We start from the raw sequence: 13,343 nt of genomic DNA on the forward strand, positions 1-13,343 counted from the left end.
TTCCTTGTGTCATTGTCTCTGTGACTGACTTTTGGGTACTATGCTTTCTTTGACAGAGCTTCACAGCTCACTTCCTGTTGGTGCAGGATTGGGGCCATAAGGAATACTCCAATTATCAATCACAGGCTTTTGAAGGTCAAGTTTGTGGTTTGTTTAGAAATACAGTTCCTTCAAAACTTGGTAAATTTCTGGACTGTTTGCTTCTAGTCAGCTTTAGGCAGAGGTAACCACATTCCAAGATTTCTAGACACAGGAATTTTTTCTTTTATCTGATCTTTGACACTGGAATGCTTTAGGGTGAGAATCTAATCTTTTCCAGTACAAATCATTCTGTTATTCTCCTAGGTTTCTGGCACAAAAGCGGTTGGTTTTTTACATTCTGACTTTCTCTAACCATTTTTCTTAAGGCTTAGTTGGTGTGTTGTCTACATCCAAGTTGTAAGACGCAGTTCAACAAATGTTTTGTTATGCCTAACGAGGAGGTCACCAGCTTTCTGTCTGCAGTATCTGTTTTGTTGCTACCCACTACCTTATTGCTAAGCCAGCATCACATATTTTAACTTTTTTTAAATAGCAGCATCCTACATGAACTTAATGATTTCTGTATTGATAAGGTTATAGGTTAATTTGTAGTAATAAAGAGGTTAAAAAAATACAAACCAGATAAGATAGAAATTTATTTTTCCTTTCCATCGTAATCTGAGGTGAGCTCTCCAGGGCTGGTGGGACAGTTCTGCTCCGTGAGGCCATTTTGGGATTCAGGTTTGTTCTGTTTTGCTTGCCATTCTTACTGTTCGCATCTACGTGGTTGAAACTGGCTTGTACTGTCATGATCATGTTCTAGTCCAAGGAAGGGGAAAAGCTAGAAATAGAGAACAAGCACTTCCTTTCAAAACATAATTCAGGAATTAAGCATATTACTCACCAATGCTGGCATTATGTTGGTCAAAACTTAGTCACTAGCTGTAAGAGAGGCAGGAAAATCCAGTCTCTAGCTAGACAGCCATATTTTAGGAAGAATGCTAGAAACACTACAAACAAGGGCTCCGTAATAAATCTGCCACAGTTTTTTTTTTCTGTATGTAATTGTGTCTGATAAGGTAAGATTACCCATGATCCCAAGTAAAAAACACTGTTTCCTCCAGCTTTGAGTTGAAATTGTCATCCATGTCCAGGGATCTTCTATAATAATCAGATAATGAAATTTACTTGCATGTGGCTAAAAGCCTTTGGTGGCTCTTATAAACACTAGATAGTTGAATCAGGAAGAGGCTGTAAATAAGCAGTGGTTCACTAGCTGGACAAGGTGAGATACTTACCTTTGCTTATCTTTCTTCTTTAAGTGTGCGGTGAAACTTGCCAAAATGGTTGGTTATGTGAGTGCGGGAACTGTAGAATACCTCTACAGCCAGGACGGCAGTTTCTACTTTCTGGAACTGAACCCTCGGCTCCAGGTGGAGCATCCTTGTACCGAGATGGTGGCTGATGTCAATCTCCCTGCAGCACAACTCCAGGTGAATCAGCTTGATTTTGGCTCAGAGTGTTGCCTAGAGAATGTCAGAGATCCCTGAAAAACTGGTTTAACCTGTGTCTGATAAGAGAAGAACATGTCCTGAGTCTTATCTAATGTTCCTCTCTGTGCTGTATAGGTTATGATGTGTGGATTTTCTTAATGTGATACAAATCTAGAAATATCAGTCTGCTTTTTAGTCAGACACATTTGATAAAAGCTATTATATTTTAGAAAGAAACTTTTAAAATCATATGCTTTATTAAATTGTTTTAATCATAGAAAAGCTTACAAATTTGTAATTGCCCTTCACTCCTTTTCCCAGTATCCTATATTGAAGGAGTTCCACATCACAGTGATGGTCAAAGTTTTTCTGAGCAAGACTGTGGCAACACCCATTTATTTTTATAATGTTTAAAGCACTACCTGTTAATATTGTTTGCTCCATTCATCCCAGGAAACAAATATTGTGAGAAGCAATAATGGCTAATGATATTTGATATCTAACATTCTTTGCCCACATTGAGAACCCTTTCTGGATTTCCATTAAGGACTAAAGACTTATTTATTTATTTTCTTTGGTGATTTGTGGGAATAATTGAGATAATTGTGACATGGTTAGGACTTTTTAGCTGTCTGAGTTTTTTAGATAGCCATGGATGTTGACTTTTCTTCCCTTGGATATTTTCATTCTGATCTCTTCATGAAGAAATAACAATAGAGAGAAACTTATGTCTGTTACATTAGGGGACTTTTTGTAGGAGTGGGAAGTATTTAGCAACTTATCTGTAGTGTCATATTTTGTTTCAAGTAATTTAAGAGTTACTTGATAATTGTAGAATCAGGCTATAAAAATAGAATGTTTTAGGTGGTGGCTACTAAAATGAAAAATCTTGGAGGTAATATGATAATCTCCATATTTAAGGAAAGTAACTGAAAAATGAATGATGTGTGTTTTATTACCTTTCAGATTGCCATGGGGGTCCCTCTATACAGAATCAAGGATATTCGTATGATGTATGGGGTATCTCCCTGGGGCGATGCTCCCATTGATTTTGAAAATTCTGCTCATGTTCCTTGCCCAAGGGGCCATGTAATTGCTGCTCGGATCACTAGTGAAAATCCAGATGAGGTAATTCATCACTTAAAAGATTCTCCCCGCCCTCTCCCACACCACCTCCCCGCGTACATTAATATTAAGATAGTACCTGAGGGCTTTCTTATCAAATATTTTGGGACTTCCTCTGGAGAGGGAAATTTATTGAGGTTTCATCAGAGACAAAGAAGTGATCACTGCTCTATTGGTCATTTCAAACTGCTATACTCACTCCAGATTCCTCAGTGGCACTGAATGTTGGCTCTCAATCCTTTATGATTTTTGTGCATCTTTTTGGCTTTTGTTTGTGCTTAACACAGAGCCTAAATAATAAATATATAAATGTCTTCTTCCTTGAAAATATAACATGGTTTTTCATATTCTTCATTCTCTAACAGGGTTTCAAGCCCAGTTCAGGAACAGTTCAGGAACTGAATTTCCGTAGCAATAAGAATGTTTGGGGTTATTTCAGTGTTGCTGCTGCAGGGGGACTTCATGAATTTGCTGATTCTCAGTTCGGTCACTGCTTTTCCTTTGGAGAAAACAGAGAGGAAGCAATTTCGTAAGTATAATAGCATTTGATTACATTAACAAATAAATCTGAGCTAATCTTCAGTGAAGGTGTGGGCATAGGAATGGGAATAATTTATCTGCTACAGAGGTACTAATATGAGCAACCTTTTTGAAGAGATATGTCTTCAATTTTACTTGCATTCATGTTGTGTTAAATTATGTAATGTTTGGCAGATGTTTTTCTGTTGCTTGAGCCTTTTCAGGTAATTTTGCTTTCAGATATTTTTGATAAACTTATAGAATTGATTGCTTTAAATATATCATTTTCCCATAAAAAAAGTGTGTTCCTGGAGGGAGGTAGATTCTTGACCAATAGTTCAGCATCATATAAATCACAAATAAGATCTGTTATTAGTCATTAAAATAAAGGTATTGCTGTAAATGTCCTGTAGTCATTTAAAATAATAAAATTAAACTACTTGTTTTATGCAAAGGGCATAAGGGAACTGTCCCCATTGCTCATAGAGATCTCATTATGCTATGAAATATACACACAGCTTATCTGAATGTAACTGGTATATCATTACTGTTATTGGTTAATATTAAACATAAACATTAAATATTAACTTAATAGCAATTTTGCTTGCCTAAAAAGTAGGGCTCTAAGAGGTAATTTTGATAGTTTAGATATTTTAGAATATTTATCCACAATTTTTTCTGTTTTTTCATACCAAGCAGTTAATACCATTCCTTGACCTTTGGACTGTACACATAGGCTAGTAATCAATAAGTATTTATCAATAATCTTGGTTTTTAATAATGTTTTTAGAAGTAGGAAAGTCTCAATTTTTTTTTTCTATTTTGTCCTCTATAATTCTTTCCATTTATTCAAAACTATAAATGGGGTTCTGCAAAATTGAAACAATGCTACCCAAAAACCATCTGATATAAAGTCGCCCTTTTTTTTTCTTTCACAGTCAAATCCTGCTTTGCCAAAGTAAAGAAGGTTTATGCTAGAGCTTCTAAATTGGTGACTTGCCAGCCAGCTAGTTACAGCCACAAATGTGTTTGATTGGCTCACAGTTGTTAATGTTTTAAAAATTGCCAATATTTAAAAATAGGGAGATGAAAATAAATATATGGATTTCTGCCTTCTCTTTAAAAATGGGATGATAATGACAGCATTGGATTTATATTCTACTTGGCAAAAGTTTACTAAAGCTTTGTGTGGCTGCTTCTTTGCGAGGAAACATGAACTCTCCAGTGCACATGGCCCCCATCTAGTCTGTCTCACTCATTTACAGTCTCAAAGTGGCTTTGATTGGTATTTAGGTTTACAGTCTTCATCAGGCAGACCACTGAGTATTTACTAAGGACACATCCTACAATTTGGTCCAGAAGCCTTGCTCTCCCTAACTTGCTCTGTACATTTCTCTAATTTAGGTATAAAGCTAACTAGGTTACTTTTTAGCATATTAAAAATATAATCTCTACAGTAAGCTTGCTTCTTGACACCATGCCAGAAGTTCATTCTGCAGTTCACAGATTGTTTCTTCTTTCTTCATAACATTCTTAATATTTTATATTTTTATTCTTATTTATATTCTTTTTCTTATTCATGACATTCATGACATTCTTGTTCTCTAGAATATCCCCAACCCATATTTCCAGCATTGTAATCTAAATACCATGAGAACAGGACCACGTCTGTTTAATTGCTGCTCTAGCCCCTGAACATAGTAAGTGTTCAGTAAATATTTGTTAAACAAATGGGTTTGCCACTAGCTCCTGTCCTGATACCCACTGCTTCACTCATGAGGTTCCCTGAACACTCCTATTTTCTTCCTTCTTTCCCTTTATTCTTGATATTCCCTCTGTCCATTTATTGATTAATTCCTTAAAAAAAATATTTGGTGAAAATCTACTGGTTATGGCAATGCAACAAGGACCAAAACATGGTCTCTGCCCTCATGGAACTTTAGAATCCAGAGGAAGAAAGGCAAACAATTAAACACGATACTATAAATTGCTCTCTATGCTAGCAGGATTATGTAAAAGTATTATAGGAGCATATAACTGAGTCAGCTATCTCAGTCTAGAGAGAGCCAGGGAAAGTTTCCCAGAAGGAAGTGGCATCTAGACTGATATCTGAAAAGTATATAGGAATAAGCCAGGCCGAAAGAGGATATAAAAAGGAGGGTGGAAGTAGGAAACTGAATAATGTTCTAGGCTGAGGGAATGCCTGGAATAATATTCCTATCACAGTCATATTCCCAGCTATACTTTTATTCCATATCAGAATCTACGGTCTTCATGAAATCATTAGAAAGTGATTTTCTTCCTTCTTAGAACCTCTGTAGCACTTTGTTTATATCTCTCTACTGGCATCAGTGATAGTCTACCATATATCTTAAAAGCAATTATTATATCTATATTCTCTCTCTTATCAGCATACTATGTGTCTTGAGTCTGTGAGGTGCATAATAAGTATTTGTTGAAGTAAGTACCTGCTTTGTATGGGATAGACACTGGCAGAAATATACAAAAAAAAAAAAAAACCCATAGTATTTGAAATTCTATTAAGGTTAGATCATTTGACATTTAATTGGGAAGTAAAAAGTAATAAGCAAGTCATTCCACAGACATTGAAAGGCAACTTAAAATGCTCTCACGTGAAGTGGCAGGCTGATACGTGACAATATCCAGCCAGTTGCCTTATTGTTTGGAAACCTTCAAATCGAGCTATTAATGTGTCAAGATTCATTGAACAGTATACTTAAAATAAGTATATTTTCTATATATAAATTATGCTTTAATAAAATAAATAAGGTGTAAGGAGAGGGGAACTATGCTCTAATTCTAGTTAGCCAGCAATAAATGACTGGAGTGATGTAGACTTAGTAAGTGATAGCTAAGGGTGGTTTGCACATAATTTATTCCGTACTGCATATAATGAAATGCATGTGTGATTTGCTGATGCACTTATGGTAATATCAGTCAGAATTCTTAAGTTTACTGACTTCTTGCAAATTATCCTATTCGGAATGCATGTGAATGAGCATACTGCTGTTTGCACCCTCATTTGTTCTTTGAATTGTCTGTCCTTCTCCCCTCTCTCTTAAGACTCCAAAGGAATGAAACAATTCTTTAAGACGATTGAAAAATGTTTGTTGCTGAAACAGATCCACTTCTGTTCTTTTCCCAGAAACATGGTGGTGGCTTTGAAGGAGCTATCTATTCGGGGTGACTTTCGAACTACAGTTGAATACCTGATCAAATTGTTGGAGACTGAAAGCTTTCAGTTGAATAGAATTGACACTGGCTGGCTGGACAGACTGATAGCAGAAAAAGTACAGGTGTGTATAGTTCTCTTATTTGCACAAATAACTTCTGGGATTGGGTTTTTATAGGCTTGTAGTATGATCACTCTATATCACTAAATAAAATTTATCTGATTCTAATGTAAATGCTTCTTGATCTACTTGGAAAAAATCAGAAGTCATTGTAATTTTAGCACTGTAAGAGTTCTTGTGCCTGTGTTACACTGTCATTTTATATGTTCTAGTATTACTTCCTGGGTTATTTTTGAAGAGAAGTATACAGGGATTGAGATCTTTTCTCTTTCGTCACTTGATGTTAAATCTGGCTCAGAGCCACCAACTTTTATATCTATCTACCAACTACTAATGAGGGAGTCTCATATAAATCCACAGTTACCCATTATTCTTAAATTGCTGGGCCATTCTAAATTACCAAAGATTTTATATAAAATCCTTAGATTCATATAAATTATCTGAAGGCCCAAATTTTGCTTATATAATGTTTTTCTTTGCAATTATCAGTAGCTAAATCTGTGCCTTTATGAGTTAATTTCTGACAAAAGCTTGTTTTTGAGCTGCTCTTTGAAATCTTAGGGAGAGTGAAGGGAAAGATGGTTTTTATCTCTATTCAAATGAGGCCTCTTTTCAAATTGTAAAAGTAAATGTGTTTTAATCTCAAAAAGCATTTGGGCAATAAGGATGAAGATTCTCAATGCTAGCTGTATCTTCACAGCAAATCTGAGCCTAATTTAAATTGAGAGGCCATGGTGCCAAGTGACCGTGCTTTTAATCTGCCCTCTTTTTCTTCCCTTCAGGCAGAGCGACCTGATACCATGTTGGGAGTTGTCTGTGGGGCTCTCCATGTGGCTGATGTGAGCCTGCGAAATAGCATCTCTAACTTCCTTCACTCCTTAGAAAGGTAAGCTTTGTTTCTCATAGGCTGTGCAAGCTCACCAATGGTCCTCAGTACAGAACAAAAGTTCAAAGACCCATTTATTCTTCTTTCTGTTTCTGGCAGCTTGTGAGTGCCACCTGTTATTCACTGACCATGGAAGCAGGGAAGGGAAGGAATGTAGGAGTTTATGATAAATTAATTACCTTGGGACTCTACTGCAGATTCTAGAATTTAGTTTATACCACAGTTGGAATGGATTGCTTTTTAAAAACTGGATTTCTGCTGAAGTAAGCATTCTCTCTAGTACAAGCATCAAATCTTTCCAAACCCCACTGATGAAAATCTGGTGTTTCTCTCTAGCACTGAAACCTGAATATTTTAAATATTACCTACAACATCTTTCAGGAATTAATAGTTGAGGCTGATATTTTGGATGAACTCATGAGTCTTTCAAGTAGAGGATCAGACTGTATGGGGCTAAACTAATTTCTAACACTGGTTCTGGAGACTTAGCTCTGCTTTTGAGTCCCTGGAGAAAAGCCCAAAGGACTAATTATTTTAAAGCACATTAATTACAGGCATTTTATTTCCTTCTGTGTTGCAGACTTATATCATCAGTTCCCTTTTGAGGTGTCTGAAAGCAAGAAATTTTAAAAATTGAACTGAGATTTCATAGTTATTCAAGTCTTGTGATAAATATCTTTCACTTTGTTACTCTCATGCACTAAAACCTTCAGCAGCTCACATTCCCCTTCTATATCAAATCTAAATCTTTCCATGTGACTTTCAACTCCCTATATACTTTGGCCCCTGTTTACTAGTCCAATCTTACTAATTATTATCGCTCAGTGTTCACTCTGTAAACTAGTTAAATGGTTTCCCTATTAATGTATAAATGTCATATGGAATCTCCTTCACAATCTCCCTTACCTTTCAAATATTATTTTTTATGTATTCGAAGAGCTGCATGAATAGTTCACACAACTTCTCTATATTCTTCATCCAGATTCACCAGTTATTAACAACTTGCTCCACTTGCTTTATGACTCACTCTTTCTATTATCATCAAGTCTTTCTTGATAATGTTTCCCTGCTTGGCATTGTCCTTCCCTTTCCTCTTCATCCAGCAGTGCTCTACTGCATTTTTTTAAAATCCCAGATAAAATCCCAGTTGATAGGAGAGGATGAGGGTTGGTTACACTGGGGCTTTTTTCTTCCTTTAAGTTTTAATTTTATTATTTTTAGAAACAGGTAATATATTCACATGGTTCAAAATTCAAAAGGCACGAAAGGTTTATAGTGAAAAGTCTCCTTCTTACCTCATTTCCCTGGCCACCCAGTTTTCTTCCCTGTAGTCAACTGATGTTACCAGTTTCTTCTGTAACCTTCCAGACATATTATAAATTTATATAAACATATACATGTAAGAGTTGTTTCCTCCCACCTCCTAATTTTTTAAAACATAAGTGTTAGCATACTCTGGAACTGTTCTACACAGTTTCACTTGCTTTTTAAAAATTAAACACTATATTTAGAGAGTATTTCATATTAGTACATAAAAGTTGTCATCTTTTTAATGGATGTATAATATTCTGTTATATATATATTTTTTCCATAATTTATGTGTCAGTTCCTTACTGATGGTCCTTTAGGTTGTTTTCAGTCTTGATATTCCAGGAAATGCTTTGAGATTCCCTTATAAACTTTTAGGACTCTCCAGAAGTTTCTCTCACATTGTCGTTCTTTCAGGGGTCAAGTCCTTCCTGCTCATACACTTCTAAATACAGTAGATGTTGAACTTATCTATGAGGGAGCCAAGTATGTACTTAAGGTATGTTGAACCCCACTGAAGCCTATACCTTACTTTTTATCTTTTTTTATTAGCTTGGTTCCTTTAGGTCAAGATAGAGGGCAATTTTGGTTTATTGCAGGCTGGGTGTTAGTGAAATTACAGCCATTATTTGTGTCAATAGCCTGAATCAGTATTTGATGATTTTCTGAAAATGTTTTAGTTGTTTCTCAACTTCACATATTCTGCCAAGACATAAAGGAGACAGAGGACAACTGGACCAGGAGAAGCATCTAAGGGTCACTCTGTTCGCTTTCAGCAGGGCTGAGCCATGCCCACAGACATTAAGGCTAAGAGCATCAATGCCATGAATTTCCTTTCTCTCTCACAGATTTTTTTTTTTTTTTTTACCTATAATTTACCTATATTTTTGAGGTACTAAATTTTATCTGGGAATCCACCTGGGAGGGACACTGACTTGTCCCTTTTGGTTCTTGTTTTCTGTAGGTAACTCGACAGTCCCCTAACTCTTATGTGGTGATCATGAACGGCTCATGTGTAGAAGTAGATGTGCATCGGCTGAGTGATGGGGGGCTCCTCTTGTCCTATGATGGCAGCAGTTATACCACGTACATGAAGGAGGAAGTGGATAGGTGAGTGGCTGTTTGAAGTCCATTTGGTGGTCATTTTATCAAACTTTCCTTTCAATAGTCACTAGCTCTTGGGATTTTTCAAGGTCTTTTGGTATGCTATTTTAATTTTAAAAACCAGTACATGCACTTAACAAAAATTTCAAGAGTACAAAAAGTGTTTACATTAAAAAACATTGTTTCTCTGCCACTCCAATGTGGCTAATAGATGATGAAAATTAAGTTCCCCTCTGCATAAGCAACCCCTGTTAACAGTTTCTTATGTATTTTTGCAGAAATTTTTTATGGACCTACAAAGTCACATATCCATACATACTATGTTCTTCTTTTAAATGCATTCACATATAAAAATAATGTCTTGTACCTTATTTTTTTCCTTAACATATGTTGTAGACTGTTCAACACCAATCATTCAGTGCTGCTGTGACAGTTAAATGAATTAACATATGTAAAGTGCTTATTAGGACATTGCCTTGGATATAGTATAATTTATCTAATCTGACCCTTATTGAAGGAAATTTTGGTTATTTGGCATTGTAAACAAGGATGAAATGAATATTGTGTGTGTGGGTGTATAGAATAAAGTTTTCAGATTTTTTTTAAAGATTATTATTATTTTGCTATTCTCCTTTAGAACCTGAGGTGTTTTATTGGCTTATGTAATCCCACTTATCTCCTAGATATCGTATCACAATTGGCAATAAAACCTGTGTGTTTGAGAAAGAGAATGACCCTTCAGTGATGCGCTCACCTTCTGCTGGGAAGTTAATACAGTACATTGTGGAGGATGGAGGCCATGTGTTTTCTGGCCAGTGCTATGCTGAGATTGAGGTCAGGGTGGTGATTGGGCTTTTGGGTCATGGGAGGGAAGGTAGGAAAAGAGTTGGCTGGAGTGGACTAGATAGAACTCAAGAGTAACAGAAAGGAAATAGAAAATAGAAAGGAGAGAGGCTCAGTTTGTTTAGTTGGGGTTATGAACCTTAAGATTTTAACAGCAAATGAAAAGCTCACAGTTTTCCTTTGACTGATGATGAATCTCTAGCTCTAAAAGTAGATGCCAGACAATAGCATTTAAAGTGTTATTGTGTTACATGCTGGTTATACAGGAAAAGTAGGTAGAGTGGGGCCACAAAATAGACAAGTAATGAAATATGAATTTTGATAGAGCCAAGCACAAAGTACAGAGAGCCACCTAACCCAAACCAGTGTGGGGCATGTGATTAGATAGTAAGGGAAGACTTCCTGAAAGAGGGTACTTTGATCTTAGTTTTGAAAGATAGGTAGTAATGGACCAGGTGAAGAAGGGCAGGGAAGAATGTTTAAAGGTAAAGAACAGCATATACAAAGGCACAAAAGCAAGAAAGTATCGTATATTCAGGGAACTGCAAGTACATATTGGTATTGCTTGAGAATGAACTAAGGTTTAATGGGAAATGGCAAGCAAAGATGCTAGGTAATCAAAATTCGAGATCATGAAGGACCTTATAAGACATACTAAGAAGCTTAGACTATCCTCAAGGTAGTGAGGAGTCATGGAAGGATTTTACACGGAAAAGTGATATGACAAGATTTGGGCTCTAGAATGATTGCTTTTAGTGACCTTGTTGGAGGTGTATAGCAGATAGGAAAATCTGTTGGGAGATTTTATAGTACTCTAGATTAGAAATGATGGGGGCCTAAAGCAAAGAGATGGCAAGGGAAGATTTTTGAGAGAGTTTTAAAAAATGTGTTTGGCTAGTCTTCATAATTGGTAGATAAGAGACAAAGAAGAGTAAAGAGTGACCCTTAGATTTTAGTTTGGATATCTTAAGTAGACAGAGTGAGCATGTAGATCCATGGTATGAGGAGGCTAAATTGTTTGTTACTTCTAATGTACAAAACAAGTAAAAACACAAACTATGGCAAAACGGATTTAAACATTAGAAACAGGAAATGTCAGTAGCTGTCATTAATCTAACCTAAAGTAAGGTTCTGAGAGATTTTTTAATTGGCTCCTTTGGTAGTCTCTTGGAGATTCTCATTTTCCTGGATTAAATAAGATATATAATCCAATTTAGACGTTGAGAGAAAAACCAACCTCTTTAAATTATTCTTCTGTGTAAAGAGAAGTCAAACTCTAATTTTATTTATTTTTTATTGTAGGTGATGAAGATGGTAATGACCTTAACAGCTGCAGAGTCTGGCTGTATTCATTATGTCAAGCGGCCTGGAGCAGCTCTTGACCCCGGCTGTGTAATAGCTAAAATGCAGTTGGACAACCCCAGCAAGGTCCAGCAGGTAAGTAGAAAGGTACTTTTAATACTGCTCTCCAAGAGCTGATTACATGGTAGGGATAATTTGGAAGGGCGAATGATTTCAGTGCTTGGTTTGCCAGTTTTTCTTAGGGTTTCCCCACCCCCTGATCTTATGCCTGGTATTTATGCCTATAGTATTATAGAACTAGAGTTTATAGGAGTACTCCAATACTAGGATTCTATGATTTTTTCATGATGCTTCCTCCATAGACTTCTCTGCTTGTAGCTGGGTCTGGTGAAAGGATGTTGTGATTTTGAATGATGAATACAACTTGCAGTGGTGTGTTTATACCCTGAATAGAAAGTAGTGGATGACTTGATTTCTCATTGGGGTTGACAGGCTGAGCTTCACACAGGCAGTCTGCCACAGATTCAGAGCACAGCACTCAGAGGCGAAAAGCTCCATCGAGTGTTCCACTATGTCCTGGATAATCTGGTCAACGTAATGAATGGATACTGCCTTCCAGATCCTTTCTTTAGCAGCAGGGTATGAATCAGTTCTCTTGGGGAAGGGATGTACAAATAAGGTAAGGTACCCGTTCTCCAAGGTAGTTTAAAAGTTGCATAAGGATTTTTTTTGAGGGGGAGGTGGGTTTGGGAGATGGAGAAAGCTGTTTGGCCTGGACCTCTTTCACCTTTAGTCTTGAGATTTGAAGTTTTTAAATCCTTGCCTCTTATCTCTGTCATTGACTTCACATTTAATTGGGATTTAAACCAGAAAACACGGACAGTGTTAGAAGCTTATATTGACATTTCAAAATAAGTACTGTACAATAGCGAATTTAGATAATATTTTATTTTGGGGATTGTGTTAATTTTATCTGGATCCTTTTTAATTATTTCCTTCTTCTTAGGTAAAAGACTGGGTAGAGCGGTTGATGAAGACCCTCAGAGATCCCTCCCTACCTCTCCTAGAATTGCAAGATATTATGACCAGTGTCTCTGGCCGCATCCCTCCCAATGTGGAGAAGTCTATCAAGAAGGAAATGGCTCAGTATGCCAGCAACATCACGTCAGTCCTCTGTCAGTTTCCCAGCCAGCAGGTATCTATAGAGTAACAGTATCATTTTCTACTGAAGTTCATGTTATAGGATTTCTTCCTGTTTGGTTCTTCCTTACTATCTGGATGTTGTGCTTTTGCAGTTTTAAGCATTGTGCCCTTCACAAAACTGCCTCAGAGTACAAGCCCAATAATGAAAATACTGTACCTGAAATGCAAAGTATCTGTGGTTATGAGGAAAGCATTTTGGCCACGTATTCCATAGAAGTCTGTTCT

General features: G+C 36.6%; 1 protein-coding gene across 8 annotated transcripts in view; it reads left to right on the forward strand.

The window, feature by feature from the left end:
* The window catches only part of ACACA (acetyl-CoA carboxylase alpha), a 253,317-nt gene that overhangs the window by 93,844 nt on the left and 146,130 nt on the right, over positions 1 to 13,343 (forward strand). For all 8 annotated transcript variants that reach the window (XM_036223376.1, XM_036223375.1, XM_036223382.1 and 5 more), the window contains 11 exons: positions 1,344 to 1,514; positions 2,481 to 2,642; positions 3,005 to 3,168; positions 6,325 to 6,475; positions 7,255 to 7,358; positions 9,084 to 9,165; positions 9,631 to 9,776; positions 10,454 to 10,604; positions 11,916 to 12,050; positions 12,408 to 12,554; positions 12,922 to 13,110. In XM_036223376.1, coding sequence (XP_036079269.1) covers positions 1,344 to 1,514; positions 2,481 to 2,642; positions 3,005 to 3,168; positions 6,325 to 6,475; positions 7,255 to 7,358; positions 9,084 to 9,165; positions 9,631 to 9,776; positions 10,454 to 10,604; positions 11,916 to 12,050; positions 12,408 to 12,554; positions 12,922 to 13,110 — 1,602 coding nt within the window. The remainder of the gene's footprint in view (positions 1 to 1,343; positions 1,515 to 2,480; positions 2,643 to 3,004; positions 3,169 to 6,324; positions 6,476 to 7,254; positions 7,359 to 9,083; positions 9,166 to 9,630; positions 9,777 to 10,453; positions 10,605 to 11,915; positions 12,051 to 12,407; positions 12,555 to 12,921; positions 13,111 to 13,343) is intronic.

This window comes from Rousettus aegyptiacus, unplaced genomic scaffold, assembly GCF_014176215.1.
Source record: "Rousettus aegyptiacus isolate mRouAeg1 unplaced genomic scaffold, mRouAeg1.p scaffold_m13_p_6, whole genome shotgun sequence".
In the NCBI taxonomy this organism is placed as follows: domain Eukaryota; kingdom Metazoa; phylum Chordata; class Mammalia; order Chiroptera; family Pteropodidae; genus Rousettus; species Rousettus aegyptiacus.